Source organism: Primulina eburnea, chromosome 18 (assembly GCF_022965805.1).
Source record: "Primulina eburnea isolate SZY01 chromosome 18, ASM2296580v1, whole genome shotgun sequence".
In the NCBI taxonomy this organism is placed as follows: domain Eukaryota; kingdom Viridiplantae; phylum Streptophyta; class Magnoliopsida; order Lamiales; family Gesneriaceae; genus Primulina; species Primulina eburnea.
This window is the reverse complement of record NC_133118.1, coordinates 17,693,766-17,707,748: the sequence shown is the minus strand read 5'-3', so window position 1 is coordinate 17,707,748 and position 13,983 is coordinate 17,693,766. Positions and strand designations below refer to the sequence as shown.

General features: G+C 42.2%; 1 protein-coding gene across 1 annotated transcript in view; it reads left to right on the top strand.

Annotated features, from left to right (window-relative positions):
- The window catches only part of LOC140819139 (uncharacterized), a 39,933-nt gene extending 28,328 nt beyond the window's left edge, over positions 1-11,605 (top strand). The window contains exons 2-3 of the mRNA XM_073179149.1: positions 7,213-8,164; positions 11,517-11,605. Coding sequence (XP_073035250.1) covers positions 7,213-8,164; positions 11,517-11,605 — 1,041 coding nt within the window. The remainder of the gene's footprint in view (positions 1-7,212; positions 8,165-11,516) is intronic.
- The last annotated feature ends 2,378 nt before the right edge of the window (positions 11,606-13,983 follow it).

Genomic DNA, 13,983 nt, shown 5'->3' with positions numbered 1-13,983 from the left:
CAAAACCCTATATACATCCAAGTCCGGAGTCTCCACTCTATCACAATCTCTCCTCATCTCCTGGACCCTGATCCTGTCCCACCTGTTGTCATGTACACATACAGACAAGACAACAGCCGGATAACTCCGGTGAGAATAACTCCCAGTATAAATCAACGAAACATGCAATCATATAACCAATATAAAGCATGTAATCAGGTAACAGTAATAGGTATCAAAATCTGAAACATAATCAATCATAAAACTGTCTAACATATACGTGATTCCACGTCTCAGACTAGACTCAATCCTAGTCTAGGGATCCCGGTTTCCAAATGTGGTGTTCCTATATCGAATTCCGTAATAGAAGGAACTCTGTTCCTATTACTCGATATAACCAAATATGGTGTTCCTATATCGAATTCCGTAATAGAAGAATTCCAATCCTATTACTCGATATAACCACATCCGGTGTCCTGACCTATCCGTCGTGGACTATAGCTCTATCGCTAATATTCCATCTTGAGACATCGTGCAATGTGCCCGTGGTGATTCCACCACTATCAGGCACATCTGTCACAAGATTACTCGTCTGATACCTGCAATCTATAACTCAAGAGAACAAGTATATCAATCAAATCAATGCAAATATCAATGCAATAAAGTAAAGTATGTGATTTAGGGAAACTCAAGTCTGAACCGACTCAAGTCGATCTCCCAATACCACATTAACTTATACCTTCCTTTCGTCGGTTTCTGGCTCAGTCGATATCCTGAACTCACAGCTTGTCTGGCAATGACAATACCAATAATCTCATATCAGTATACCTTTCAAATCAATAACAATCTGATCAATCTGGATTTAATTCAAAATCAACGGCATAACGGTACAATCTCAGTATCCTCGTCAACACCATATCCTCAAATCACAGTTACAATCCATAACCCATATCCAATACAATCCGTGATCCAATCACAATTCAAATCTGTCTGGTATAAATCAATATACCCTAAAAATTCATAACAATTCCATAATCAGTCCGTTTCTTAATCTGACTTCGATTCTACGATGTCTAACATGTCAAGAACATCATATATGACTTCCATTCAATTCTGACAATAGCATAATTTCAAAGCATGTCAAAACGTAGCAAAACTTACGTCCATTTGTAGCCTACGTTGCTAGGAACTCGGTACCGAAGTCAGATTCAAAATCAGATGGACGGATTTCGAACGATAGTAATTCGAATCCCAAACAGATATATTTTCCCTCGGCTCTCGGTTTGTTTTCTGAAGAATGAATTGTATGTATAAATATATATATATATACATCTCGCGCATGCAATAAGCCAAGTGGCAATTTTTCGGTTTGCATGTCTAGCGCATATGCGCGACATTACTGGCGCATATGCGCGAGACCTACTGGTCTCGGCATTGGCAGCTCGCGCATATGCGCGAGACCTACTGGAATTCTCCTTGCCCCATCGCACAGCTCGCGCATATGCGCGAGACCTTCTGTCCAATTCGCGCATGTGCGCGTCTCATGTCGCGCATGTGCGCCGATGGTACTGTCCTCGCACATACATTTTCACACGTATTCTTATTTCGTGTCCCGATTAATCCTCTCATAATCATATCAAATTATAATTCAATAATTACAAATTATTAGTATTAAATTTCCGGGCATTACACTTGTACTTTGCTTTCGATGTATATAATCGAATGAATTTCATTACGTTCCGCATTTGATATTTTTATAAAAAAAAATTTAGACCATTTGTATTGTAATTCATTAAATTTTCTCAATGATGATTAAGAACTTGATTAGCGTCCGGGTCCCCACACCCCGCATATGCGCGAGGTTTGCTGGACCTCACACAAACAATACTCATATTTTCACAAATCTTGTCACGGAGTTGTCCTTCTATAATCAAATCAATTTATCGATTAATAATCTCGGATTTACAAGATAAAATCTCTGGCATTATAGAGTATGATTTTGATGGTAGTGTAGGTCTTGGTTGATCTGACTGGACTGAAGGTGCACGTAACCCGAGGACCAGCGCTAGTTTTCCGCACTAGTGATTTTATGCTTATGTTAAAGATTTTTACGACTTCTATTTATGCTTTTAAGTTATTTTTGAGAGGTTGATAGTGTTGGCTTTATTTTAAAAATATTGCTTTTATGTTTGGAAAAACGTTGGATTATTTATGTTTTAAACTATTTACTTTGATTTTTAAACATAGTTGGTTGTTTTATTTTTAAAATGATGTCAAAATTATTTTAGGTATGTGTATGTAGTTTCGGCCGATTTAATTGTGAAGTTTTTTTTAAAAAAAAATTCTAGTACTTTTTAAGCAAAATGAGTAGTAGACGTATTACTATCAAAGTGTATGCTAAACGTGAGCTTTTGAGAGCTTTTAAACTTGAAAGAATATGCGCAGAGTTCTTGACTGTATTGCTTGATAACTTGGGCAACTTCGTATCTTGATTACTCTGCTTCAGCTGATCTTCTCGTCTATTTATAGGCTTTGCATCCAATGGTAACAATGAATGCATTTTGAATCTTTATATCCGTTGTATAGTCATGTCAACTATAACATCCGAAAAACCAACCTACGTAACCCACATGCATGCAAAATTATTTTAATTAATTAATTGTTTTAATTAATTGTTTTTAAATTCTTGCATGGTGTTTATTATATGATTAAATGTATAATTGCATTATTGAGTGATAATATGACATGATTACATAAAATTAAGGATTTTTCCCGAATATTCGATAATAGGCAGGGGAAAGATGACCGGGGACGACCAAGACACAAATATGTATTTTTCATTAAATAATGGCAAGGCTTCTTAATATGATTAAAAATGATTAATTTTCCTAAAAACGTTGGAGTTTGAATTATTTTACAAGTCAAGCTCGATTTTTCCCGAGAAGCCGGTTTTGGGCAAACAAGGAGTTTTCAAAGAACAAAAATATTATTTTATGGAAACTAATTTTATAAAATTTTATTATTTAATTAATTAAGTGTTATTGAGCCCATTTTATTTAATTTAAGTAGGCCCAATTACCCATAATCTTGCAAGCCCAAAACAAAGCTCATTAATATGTTAATTAGATTATAAATAAGTGTCCTAAGTATTCAAACCGTCACAATTCATCACCATCAGCCGTGAAACACACACCACACACACAATTCAGATTTTTTTAAAAATTTAGGAGGAAAATAAGGCTTGTGTTCTTTGTCGTCCGGTCGTCCAGCGTCGCAACCTCGCCGAAGATCGTATATTCGAGCGTTATAAACGCAATTCTAAACCCTTTTAAACATCATACGAATTATAATATGTGTGTTTTAATTGATTATGAATGAAAAATATGTGGGTTCGATTATTTTACGGTATGATACATATTTTCAACGTTTTTACAATTTTATGCTTGTTTTAAAAGAATCGTTAGGAACCCAACGAGTACGCTACCAATACATAATAAAATATGAATGAATTATGATCAAAACATGATAAAACTTAAGGAAATAACAAGCTGGAATAGCCGAGAGAATTCAGAAAAGGAACCGTGGGTGTATGGCATGTACAAAATTCGAGGCACTTGGATAGGGTGCATGGGGTCAAGGGGCTCGACCAGGTCTTGAGGAGGGCTCTTTCTGGAGGTGGTTCAGGGTCAGGAAGGGTCATAGTATGGCTTGGACTCCTTGGTCGCAGCTATGGAGGAGGCCCGTGGAGCCAGGACTCCTCACGTAAGCCTGTAGTGTATCACAGCAGCAGACAGGGGTTGTGGCTGTCTTGGGCACAAGCCAGGCTGGTCCATAAGGGTCCTAGAGTGATGGTCAGGGGTCGGGCCTTTGGCTGCAGTGGCTGCTAGCTCGAGCAAAACTAGGGAGGCGTGAGGGAGCTTGGAAACGCGCATCTTGTGTCTTCAGATCCTGGGGGTTGTTGCGTGGGTTCCAAGGTTTATGCTAGTCTGGGTAGGGTCTGGGCATGTTCAGGGTCAGGTTGGCTTGGACCCGGACGCTAATCATGTTCTAAATCATAATTGGGCCTAATTAATCAATTAGTATAAACAGGGTCTAAATTATTTTTTTTTAAAATACAAAGCGGAAACGTAATGTAATTTACTTCAAATTACATATTAAACATAAACATACAATCCTGTGTTATCTACAATAATTCAACTAGGTTCAACTACATATCAGTGCTGAATCCTAAGTTGCTTCGAAGCCCGGATCTCCACGCTATCTAGTCCAGCCTCGTTCTCTTCTTGACCCTGAACCTATCCCACCTGTTGTCATGTACACATACAGACAAGACAACAGCCGGATAATTCCGGTGAGAATATAACCCCTGTATAAATCAACGAAACATGCAATCATATAAACAAATATAAAGCATGTAACATGTAACAACAATATGTATCAAAATCTGAAACATAATCAATATCAAACTGTCGACAATGCTCGTGACTCCACGACTCAGACTAGACTCAATCCTAACCTAGGGATCTCGGTTTCCAGACATTGGCATTCCATATCGACCAACAGTAATAGAAAAGACTCCAGTTCTATCCACGTCAATATGGTATCGATCACCAGTAATAGAAGAATGCTCTGATTCTATCCACATCGGTATAGTATCGAAAACCAGTAATAGAATAAACTCCGATTCTATCCACATCGATATGACATCGATCAACAATAATAGAAGAAGTTATAATTCTATCCACATGGATACAGTACCGATCACCAGTAATAGAAGGAGCTATAATTATATCCACATCGATAGCCAATTATCCGGTGACACACTATGGCACTACCGCCAATACACTATCTCATGACATCGTGCAATGTGCCCGTGGCGATCCCACCACTAACAGGCACTTCTGTCATCAGATTACTCGACTAATACCTGCTGTCTATATCAAGAGAACAAGTAATTTGATACCTGCTATCTATATATCAAGAGAACAAGTATATCAATCCAATACAAGCAAATATCAATGCAATAAAATAAAGTATGTGATTTAGGAAAACTCGAGTCTAAACCGACTCAAGTCGATCTCCCAATACACATTGACTTATACCTTTATCTTCCCGCTCTGACGAAGACGAAGTCCTGAATTCAACTCTGTCCATTCTCAATCTGAAATAACAATACCGAACAGACACAATATCAATATATAACTAAATTCAGAACCTCTTCTGATCAATACTCAAATCAAAACCTTAACTGATCCATATCGGATCATATACAATTTAATCCATATCGATAATATCCCGATATAATCGAAGTCACTACTGAAACTGATCAATATCAATCAACTGATGTTTTGACGGCATAACAATACAGTCTCGATAACCCCATCAGTCCCAACATCACAAATATAATACTAGACTTCGTAATCAGTATCAGTACAACGCATACTCTCAATAACAATACACACCTGATATGAAATCTCAGTCAAATCGAATCCAAAATTCATAACAATTCTATAAACAGCCCGTTCTTTAAACTGACTTCAATTATACGATGTCTACTATATCAAGAACATCATATATGACTCATATTCAATTCTGACAACAACATAATTTCAAAACATGTCAGAACGTAGCAAAACTTACGTCCAGTTGTAGCCTATGTTGTAGTAGCCCGAATTCCAAATTGGGTAATTAACGGATTAATGGTGATTAAGAAGGTTTAATGTGTAATTTTTGACCGTGGTCATGATCGGACGGACCGAAGATGGTTCGGTAGCACCGAAGAGTTCGGACGATCCGAAGTGGGTTCGGTGGATCCGATCATGAGGTGTCAAGAGTCGATCGACACGTCAGTTTACATGCAAGTTCGGATGATCCGAAGTGTAGGTTCGGTGGATCCGATCATGAGGTGTCAAGAGCCGATGGACACGTGGGAGTTCGGACGTTCCGAAGTGGGTTCGGTGGATCCGAACATAGCCTATAAATAGTGCTCGGATTTCCTCATTTTGTATTGACAATTCTTGAGTTGTGTCTCATATTTGAGAGGTTTGGAAGGTTTCTAGAGTTAGTTTGTCGGTCGAGCGTTAGCCAAGAGCTGCCAGGATTGGTAGCGTAGCGACGCCTGAGTTACGAGGCAATCGACATCAAAGGGCTGTCGACGGACGAAGGTAAACCCTAAACCTTTGGTAGTACTGGTTTTGCTAGTCGAGCATGGTAGTATTGTTCATTGGGTATGCTTTTGATGCGTAGGCTTGTTCTAGACCTGATTAGCGGTGTTTGCATAAGGCTAGGCTTGCTGTGATAGAGGTACGAAAGTACTATCCGAGATATCCTGGTCGAGTATACATTTTTATATGTGTTGAATGATTATGTGGTGCATTGATATATGTCATATGATGCATGCTATTATGTCACGCTTTATGATGCATGTTGCATTTCATGTTGAGCCGTATCTCCTTCGAGATAGCCTTTACTGTTGAGCTGTATCTCTTTCGAGATAAGCTATATCTTGGGGCCGCTCAGCCCTGTCTTGTGGACGCATGGACACCGAGAGTACACAGTGGCCGACGGGTCCGGAGGGCTTCGGTGATCCGGGACATTTTAGGTCCACGTTTGTTCTTGTAGTGGATGCAGTGACCCAGAGGAGTACCGCGCGGCACTATCCACATGGCGCCTCTAGACTGAGCATTTTGAGATCCTTTGTGACTCCTGTTTCTTGACTACCCTGGTATCATATCATAGCATGTGCATTTCATATAGGTTTGTATACTCATGCTTTTGTACTGGGCGTTCTTATCGCTCACGTCCTCGGTTTTGTTTATCTTGGACACCCCATTCCCACGGGGCAGGCCTCAGGTTGGACAGCTCAGGAGGAGGAGGAGGAGGACGTTGAGTAGCTGGTTGGTTTAGTTCTTCGGTATCTTTTTGATTCGATATGGTTGTACCGTATATTTCATTTTAGTTTGAGTTGTCCTGGATTTTCGATTGGGTTGTATAACTATCTTTTGGTGACAGTTTTCCGCCTTTATTTCTGATTGTTTTTAATTAAGTTAATCGCATGCTTAGTTCTTGATTAGTAGGTGATTCTGGAACGGGTCACTACATTTATGGTATCAGAGCATGCTTACGATTTTGGGATATAGATTTCTGTTTTGGGATTTTCGTTGACCATTTTACCATTTTTCCCCATTCTATCTTGTAGCGATGGCTGACCATTTTGGTGACGAGAGTAGTCAGGGGAGTGTAGGTCGTTGGGGTGACCAGGACGATCGTAGGCGTCATCGTGAACATCGTCATCGTCGGGATGGTCCTAGGCGTTTTGATTTGCACCGTTTTATTCAGATGGGGCCTAAGCCTTTAGTCGGCAGTGAGACTCCCGATGATGCTGAGGATTGGATAGAGCGCATGGAGAGTTGTTTCCGTGCATTCCAGTGCACCGAGGAGCAGAAGATAGAGACCCTTAGTTTTCTTCTTGAGGGCCGTGCGCGCAAGTGGTGGCGATCGACTTCTGCGCCGATAGTCCAGTCCCAGGGTAGGGTGACTTGGGCCGATTTCCGTGCAGCTTTCATGCAGCTGTATTTTCCTCCAGCCCTTCGCCAGGCAAAGACGATTGAGCTCCTGAACCTTAAGCAGGGTAGTATGTCTGTTGACGAATATCAGCAGAAGTTCTTCGAGTTGTTACCCTTTGCTCCTCATATCAGTGGCAGTTCTGAGGCCAAGTATGACCATTTCCTTCAGGGTCTTAACCAGGAGATTTTTGATCGAGTCACTGTCTGTGATAATCCTACTTCTTATGATGGGTTAGTGAACCGGTGTCGCCAGGCAGAGATCAGTCTCCAGCGTGGTAGGGCTATTCTTTCTTCTAGACCTCCGAGTACTTTGAGTCCTCGATCTCAGTCTTTCAAGAAGTCAGGTTCTTCTTCTTCTGGATCTGGATCACGGTCTAGCGGTGTTTTCCGCTTTGGTAAGAAGAAGGTTTCTTGTGTGCATTGTGGGAAGAACCATCCATCGGAGCAATGCCGATCAGCCGCGGGAGCTTGTTTTCAGTGCGGAGAGATGGGGCATATTAAGAAGAATTGTCCTCAGTTGCGAGGTGGAGCAGGATCTGGTTCCGGATCTCAGGCGACTATTCAGCAGAGGAGGCAGGGTCAGGCAGTGGGTAGTTCAAATCTTCGACATCGTGCCCAAGGTCAGGTTTTTGCGCTGAACCAGGATCAGGCTGCAGATGAGACAGAGAGAGTCATAGCAGGTACTTTTTGTTTATGCGGTATTCCTGCTTTTGTTCTTATTGATACCGGAGCATCTCATTCATTCATTTCTGCACGATTTGTTAAGCGTCATAAGTTACCGTATGTTTCTCTAGACGTCATTCTTTCCGTTTCTACCCCGATGGGTCATTCGGTGTTAGCAAAGCGTCTAGTGATGGGTTGTTCCTTAGATTTTGAGGGTAACGAGTTGACTGCGAATCTTATGATCCTGGAAATGGAAGATTTTGATTGTATTTTAGGTGTAGACCTATTGACTACCTACCGAGCTACCGTGGATTGTTACCAGAAGCTTGTTCAGTTTCGTACGACTGAGAGCTCTAGTTGGTTTTTCTGTGGTGAGGGAGCGCGACCTCCGATGCCAGTGGTATCTGCTCTGAAAGCCTGTCGTGCTTTAGAGGCGGGCGGGGAAGGCTACCTCATCTATGCGATTGATTCGTCCACAGGTAGTGTTGGTATAGATGATATTCCAGTGGTTTGTGAATTTCCTGATGTTTTTCCAGATGAGATTCCTGGTTTTCCTCCAGTTAGAGAGGTGGAATTTGGCATTGAGTTAATGCCAGGGACTGCACCGATTTCTCGTGCCCCCTATCGTCTTGCTCCGTCAGAGATGAGAGAATTGAAGCAGCAATTGCAGGATCTTCTTGATAAAGGTTATATTCGCCCGAGTGTTTCACCTTGGGGAGCTCCAGTCTTGTTTGTCAAGAAAAAGGATGGATCGATGCGATTGTGTATTGATTATCGCCAGCTGAATCGTGTGACGATCAAAAACAAGTATCCATTACCTCGTATCGATGACTTGTTCGATCAGCTTCAGGGTACCTCTGTTTACTCCAAGATTGACTTGCGATCGGGTTATCATCAGATGAGAGTCAGAGATGATGATATTTCCAAGACTGCATTCCGTACTCGATATGGGCATTACGAGTTTCTAGTTATGCCATTCGGATTGACAAATGCACCAGCGGTGTTCATGGATCTGATGAACCGAGTCTTTCGAGATTATCTAGATCAGTTTGTTGTGGTCTTCATCGATGATATCTTGATTTATTCTCACAGTGTGGAAGAGCATATCCAGCACTTGAGGATCGTGTTGCAGATTCTTCGCGAGAAGCAATTCTATGCTAAGCTGAGTAAGTGCGAGTTCTGGATTGATCGTGTAGTATTCTTTGGTCATGTGATTTCCAAGGAAGGAATTTCTGTGGATCCTAGCAAGATTGAGGCAGTGTTGAATTGGTCACGTCCGACGACGGTGGCCGAGATTCGTAGTTTTTCTAGGTCTGGCAGGGTATTATCGTCGCTTCATCATGAATTTCTCTCAGGTAGCTAGACCATTGACGCAACTTACTCGGAAGGATGTTCCATTTGAGTGGTCATCTGAGTGCGAAGATAGTTTCAGAGAGCTTCGTCGACTTCTGACTTCTGCACCTGTTTTGGCGTTACCGTCAGGATCTGATGGTTTAAGTGTTTACACCGATGCCTCTTTTCAAGGCTTAGGGTGTGTGTTGACGCAGAATGATCATGTAATCGCTTACGCTTCCAGGCAGTTAAAATCTCACGAGGAGAAGTACCCTATTCATGATCTAGAATTAGCTGCTATTGTGTTTGCGCTAAAGATGTGGCGTCATTATTTGTACGGGGTTAAGTTTGAAATTTTTACTGATCATAAGAGTCTGAAGTATCTGTTCACTCAGGCTGAGTTGAACATGAGACAACGTCGTTGGATGGATCTACTTAAAGATTATGACTGCGAGATCAAGTACCATCCAGGTTCTGCGAATCTCACAGCCGATGCTCTTAGTCGCAAGGTGAGAGCCTCTGCACTTCAGACCAGTGCTATGATTAGTACTATTCAGGATTGTTGTTCGTTGGGATTTAATTTCAAACATCGGAAAGGTATGGAGAGCATTCGTGTTGCTACCATTTTATCTGAGCCAGCTTTGTTCGCTCGGATTCGAGATGCTCAGATGTCTGATCTCAAGACTCAGAGATTATCTCGGTTGGTTGGTGGAGATAGTAATTTCCATTATCAGTCTAATGGTCTTCTGTGTTTGTCTAATCGGGTTGTAGTACCAGAGGATGATACTTTGAGGGAAGAGATCTTGTCTCAGGCTCATCGAAGCAAGTTGAGTGTTCATCCGGGAAGCAACAAGATGTATAAAGACTTGAGGACACGATTTTGGTGGAAAGGGATGAAACGCATCATTTATCAGTTTGTCTCCAAGTGTCTGGTTTGTCAGCAGGTTAAGGCAGAGCACCGTCGACCGGGAGGATTATTGCTGAACTTACCTATTCCTGAATGGAAGTGGGAGCATATCACGATGGATTTCATTACTCACTTGCCATTGTCTTCGAGGAACAGTGATGCTATTTGGGTAGTGGTAGATCGACTCACCAAGTCTGCTCATTTTCTGCCATATAACCGTGATTTCACTTTCGATCGTATGGCTCGATTGTACATTCAAGAGATTGTACGTTTGCATGGAGTGCCAGTCAGTATTGTCAGTGACAGAGATCCTCGTTTTACCTCACGGTTTTGGGGTAGTTTCCAGTCAGCTTTGGGTACTGCACTGAGTCTGAGTACTGCTTATCATCCGGAGACTGACGGTCAGTCAGAGAGGACTATCCGTACGCTTGAGGATATGTTGCGATCTTGTGTTATGGATTTCGGACACGCTTGGCAGGATCATTTACCTTTGATTGAGTTCGCGTACAACAACAGCTATCATCGTAGTATTGGTATGGTACCATTCGAGGCATTGTACGGGCGACGTTGTCGTACTCCATTATTTTGGGATGAAGTTGGGGAACGACATGTTGAGGTACCGGAGTTAGTCCAGCAGGCTATTGATAAGGTTGCAGTAATCAAGAAACGGATTAAGACTGCTCAGGATCGACAAGCTAGTTATGTGAACACCAAGCGTCGACCTCTTCATTTTCAGCCAGGTGAGAAAGTGTTTCTCCGAGTTTCGCCTTTTCGCAGGATTTTGAGATTTGGTCTCAAAGGTAAGCTGTCTCCGAGATTTATTGGTCCATTTGAAATATTGGAAAGCGTGGGAGATTTGGCTTACAGACTTGCATTGCCGCCATACCTATCAAGTATTCATGATGTGCTCCACGTATCTTTGTTGAGACGATACGTAGCAGATGAGTCTCAAATCTTGCATCCCTCTGAAGTTCAACTAAATTCGGATTTGTCTTACGTGAAACGACCAAGGCGGATTCTCGATCGCAAGGACAAAGTGTTGCGGAATAAGACCATTCCCCTTGTCTTAGTTCAGTGGCAACGTCGAGGCACAGAGGAAGCCACTTGGGAGCTGGAAAGTCGTATGCAATCTGAACATCCAGAGTTGTTTGAGTTGTAAACATTGTAATTGGATGTAATTGTTATACAGTTGTAATGAAGAATATTTGCAGTGTATTACAATGGTGTTTTATTCTCTTGCCTAAATTTCGAGGACGAAATCTTTTAAGGGGGGGAGAATGTAGTAGCCCGAATTCCAAATTGGGTAATTAACGGATTAATGGTGATTAAGAAGGTTTAATGTGTAATTTTTGACCGTGGTCATGATCGGACGGACCGAAGATGGTTCGGTAGCACCGAAGAGTTCGGACGATCCGAAGTGGGTTCGGTGGATCCGATCATGAGGTGTCAAGAGTCGATCGACACGTCAGTTTACATGCAAGTTCGGATGATCCGAAGTGTAGGTTCGGTGGATCCGATCATGAGGTGTCAAGAGCCGATGGACACGTGGGAGTTCGGACGTTCCGAAGTGGGTTCGGTGGATCCGAACATAGCCTATAAATAGTGCTCGGATTTCCTCATTTTGTATTGACAATTCTTGAGTTGTGTCTCATATTTGAGAGGTTTGGAAGGTTTCTAGAGTTAGTTTGTCGGTCGAGCGTTAGCCAAGAGCTGCCAGGATTGGTAGCGTAGCGACGCCTGAGTTACGAGGCAATCGACATCAAAGGGCTGTCGACGGACGAAGGTAAACCCTAAACCTTTGGTAGTACTGGTTTTGCTAGTCGAGCATGGTAGTATTGTTCATTGGGTATGCTTTTTATGCGTAGGCTTGTTCTAGACCTGATTAGCGGTGTTTGCATAAGGCTAGGCTTGCTGTGATAGAGGTACGAAAGTACTATCCGAGATATCCTGGTCGAGTATACATTCTTATATGTGTTGCAGGATTATGTGGTGCATTGATATATGTCATATGATGCATGCTATTATGTCACGCTTTATGATGCATGTTGCATTTCATGTTGAGCCGTATCTCCTTCGAGATAGCCTTTACTGTTGAGCTGTATCTCTTTCGAGATAAGCTATATCTTGGGGCCGCTCAGCCCTGTCTTGTGGACGCATGGACACCGAGAGTACACAGTGGCCGACGGGTCCGGAGGGCTTCGGTGATCTGGGACATTTTAGGTCCACGTCTGTTCTTGTAGTGGATGCAGTGACCCAGAGGAGTACCGCGCGGCACTATCCACATGGCGCCTCTAGACTGAGCATTTTGAGATCCTTTGTGACTCCTGTTTCTTGACTACCCTGGTATCATATCATAGCATGTGCATTTCATATAGGTTTGTATACTCATGCTTTTGTACTGGGCGTTCTTATCGCTCACGTCCTCGGTTTTGTTTATCTTGGACACCCCATTCCCACGGGGCAGGCCTCAGGTTGGACAGCTCAGGAGGAGGAGGAGGAGGACGTTGAGTAGCTGGTTGGTTTAGTTCTTCGGTATCTTTTTGATTCGATATGGTTGTACCGTATATTTCATTTTAGTTTGAATTGTCCTGGATTTTCGATTGGGTTGTATAACTATCTTTTGGTGACAGTTTTCCGCCTTTATTTCTGATTGTTTTTAATTAAGTTAATCGCATGCTTAGTTCTTGATTAGTAGGTGATTCTGGAACGGGTCACTACATATGTTGATAGGAACACAGTACTGAAGTCGGATTCAAAATCAGACGGGCGGATCGAAATATAAAGGCGTAAGGATTTCTGGAGGCTTCTCGATTTCTCTCTTCCTTTTCTACTGAATTCTGAAGGTTTGTATACATATATATATTCACACGTTGCATGTCCAAGCAACGTGTTAGATTTTCCACATTTTTCAAGCGGCGCTCGGGCGGTAAGAAAGTACCGCTCGGGCGCAGAAGGTTCTACCTGATTTTGAGACTTATCATGCATTGGCGCTCAGGCGGTCACAAACTACCGCTCGGGTGCCGCATCCTCTGCCCAAAACATGCTTCTGTTGAACATTGGCGCTCGGGCGATTATTTTCTACCGGTCAGGCGCAAATAGTTCTGTCTAAAAATTGCACCCTTTATATGCTTTGGCCAATCCGGTGTCGTAATAGCCTGTCTATAATCATATCGATTCATCATCCATAATCTCATATTAATAGAATCAAAATCTCGGGCCTTACAACCACATTAGCCTTTCCCGGATGGTAGCTAATCTCACAGTCGTAGTTTTTCACCAACTCTAACCATCGCCTCTGTCTCATATTCAGTTCCTTTTGCGTGAAGAAGTACTTCAGGCTTTTGTGATCTGTAAATATCTGGCATTTCTCGCCGTACAAGTAATGTCTCCAAATCTTCAATGCAAAGACAACGGCGGCTAATTCTAAGTCATGCGTCGGGTAATTCTTCTCATGCATCTTCAACTGCCTGGAAGCATAAGCTATAACCCGACCCTGCTGCATCAATACTGCGCCTAACCCGAGCTTAGATGCATCGA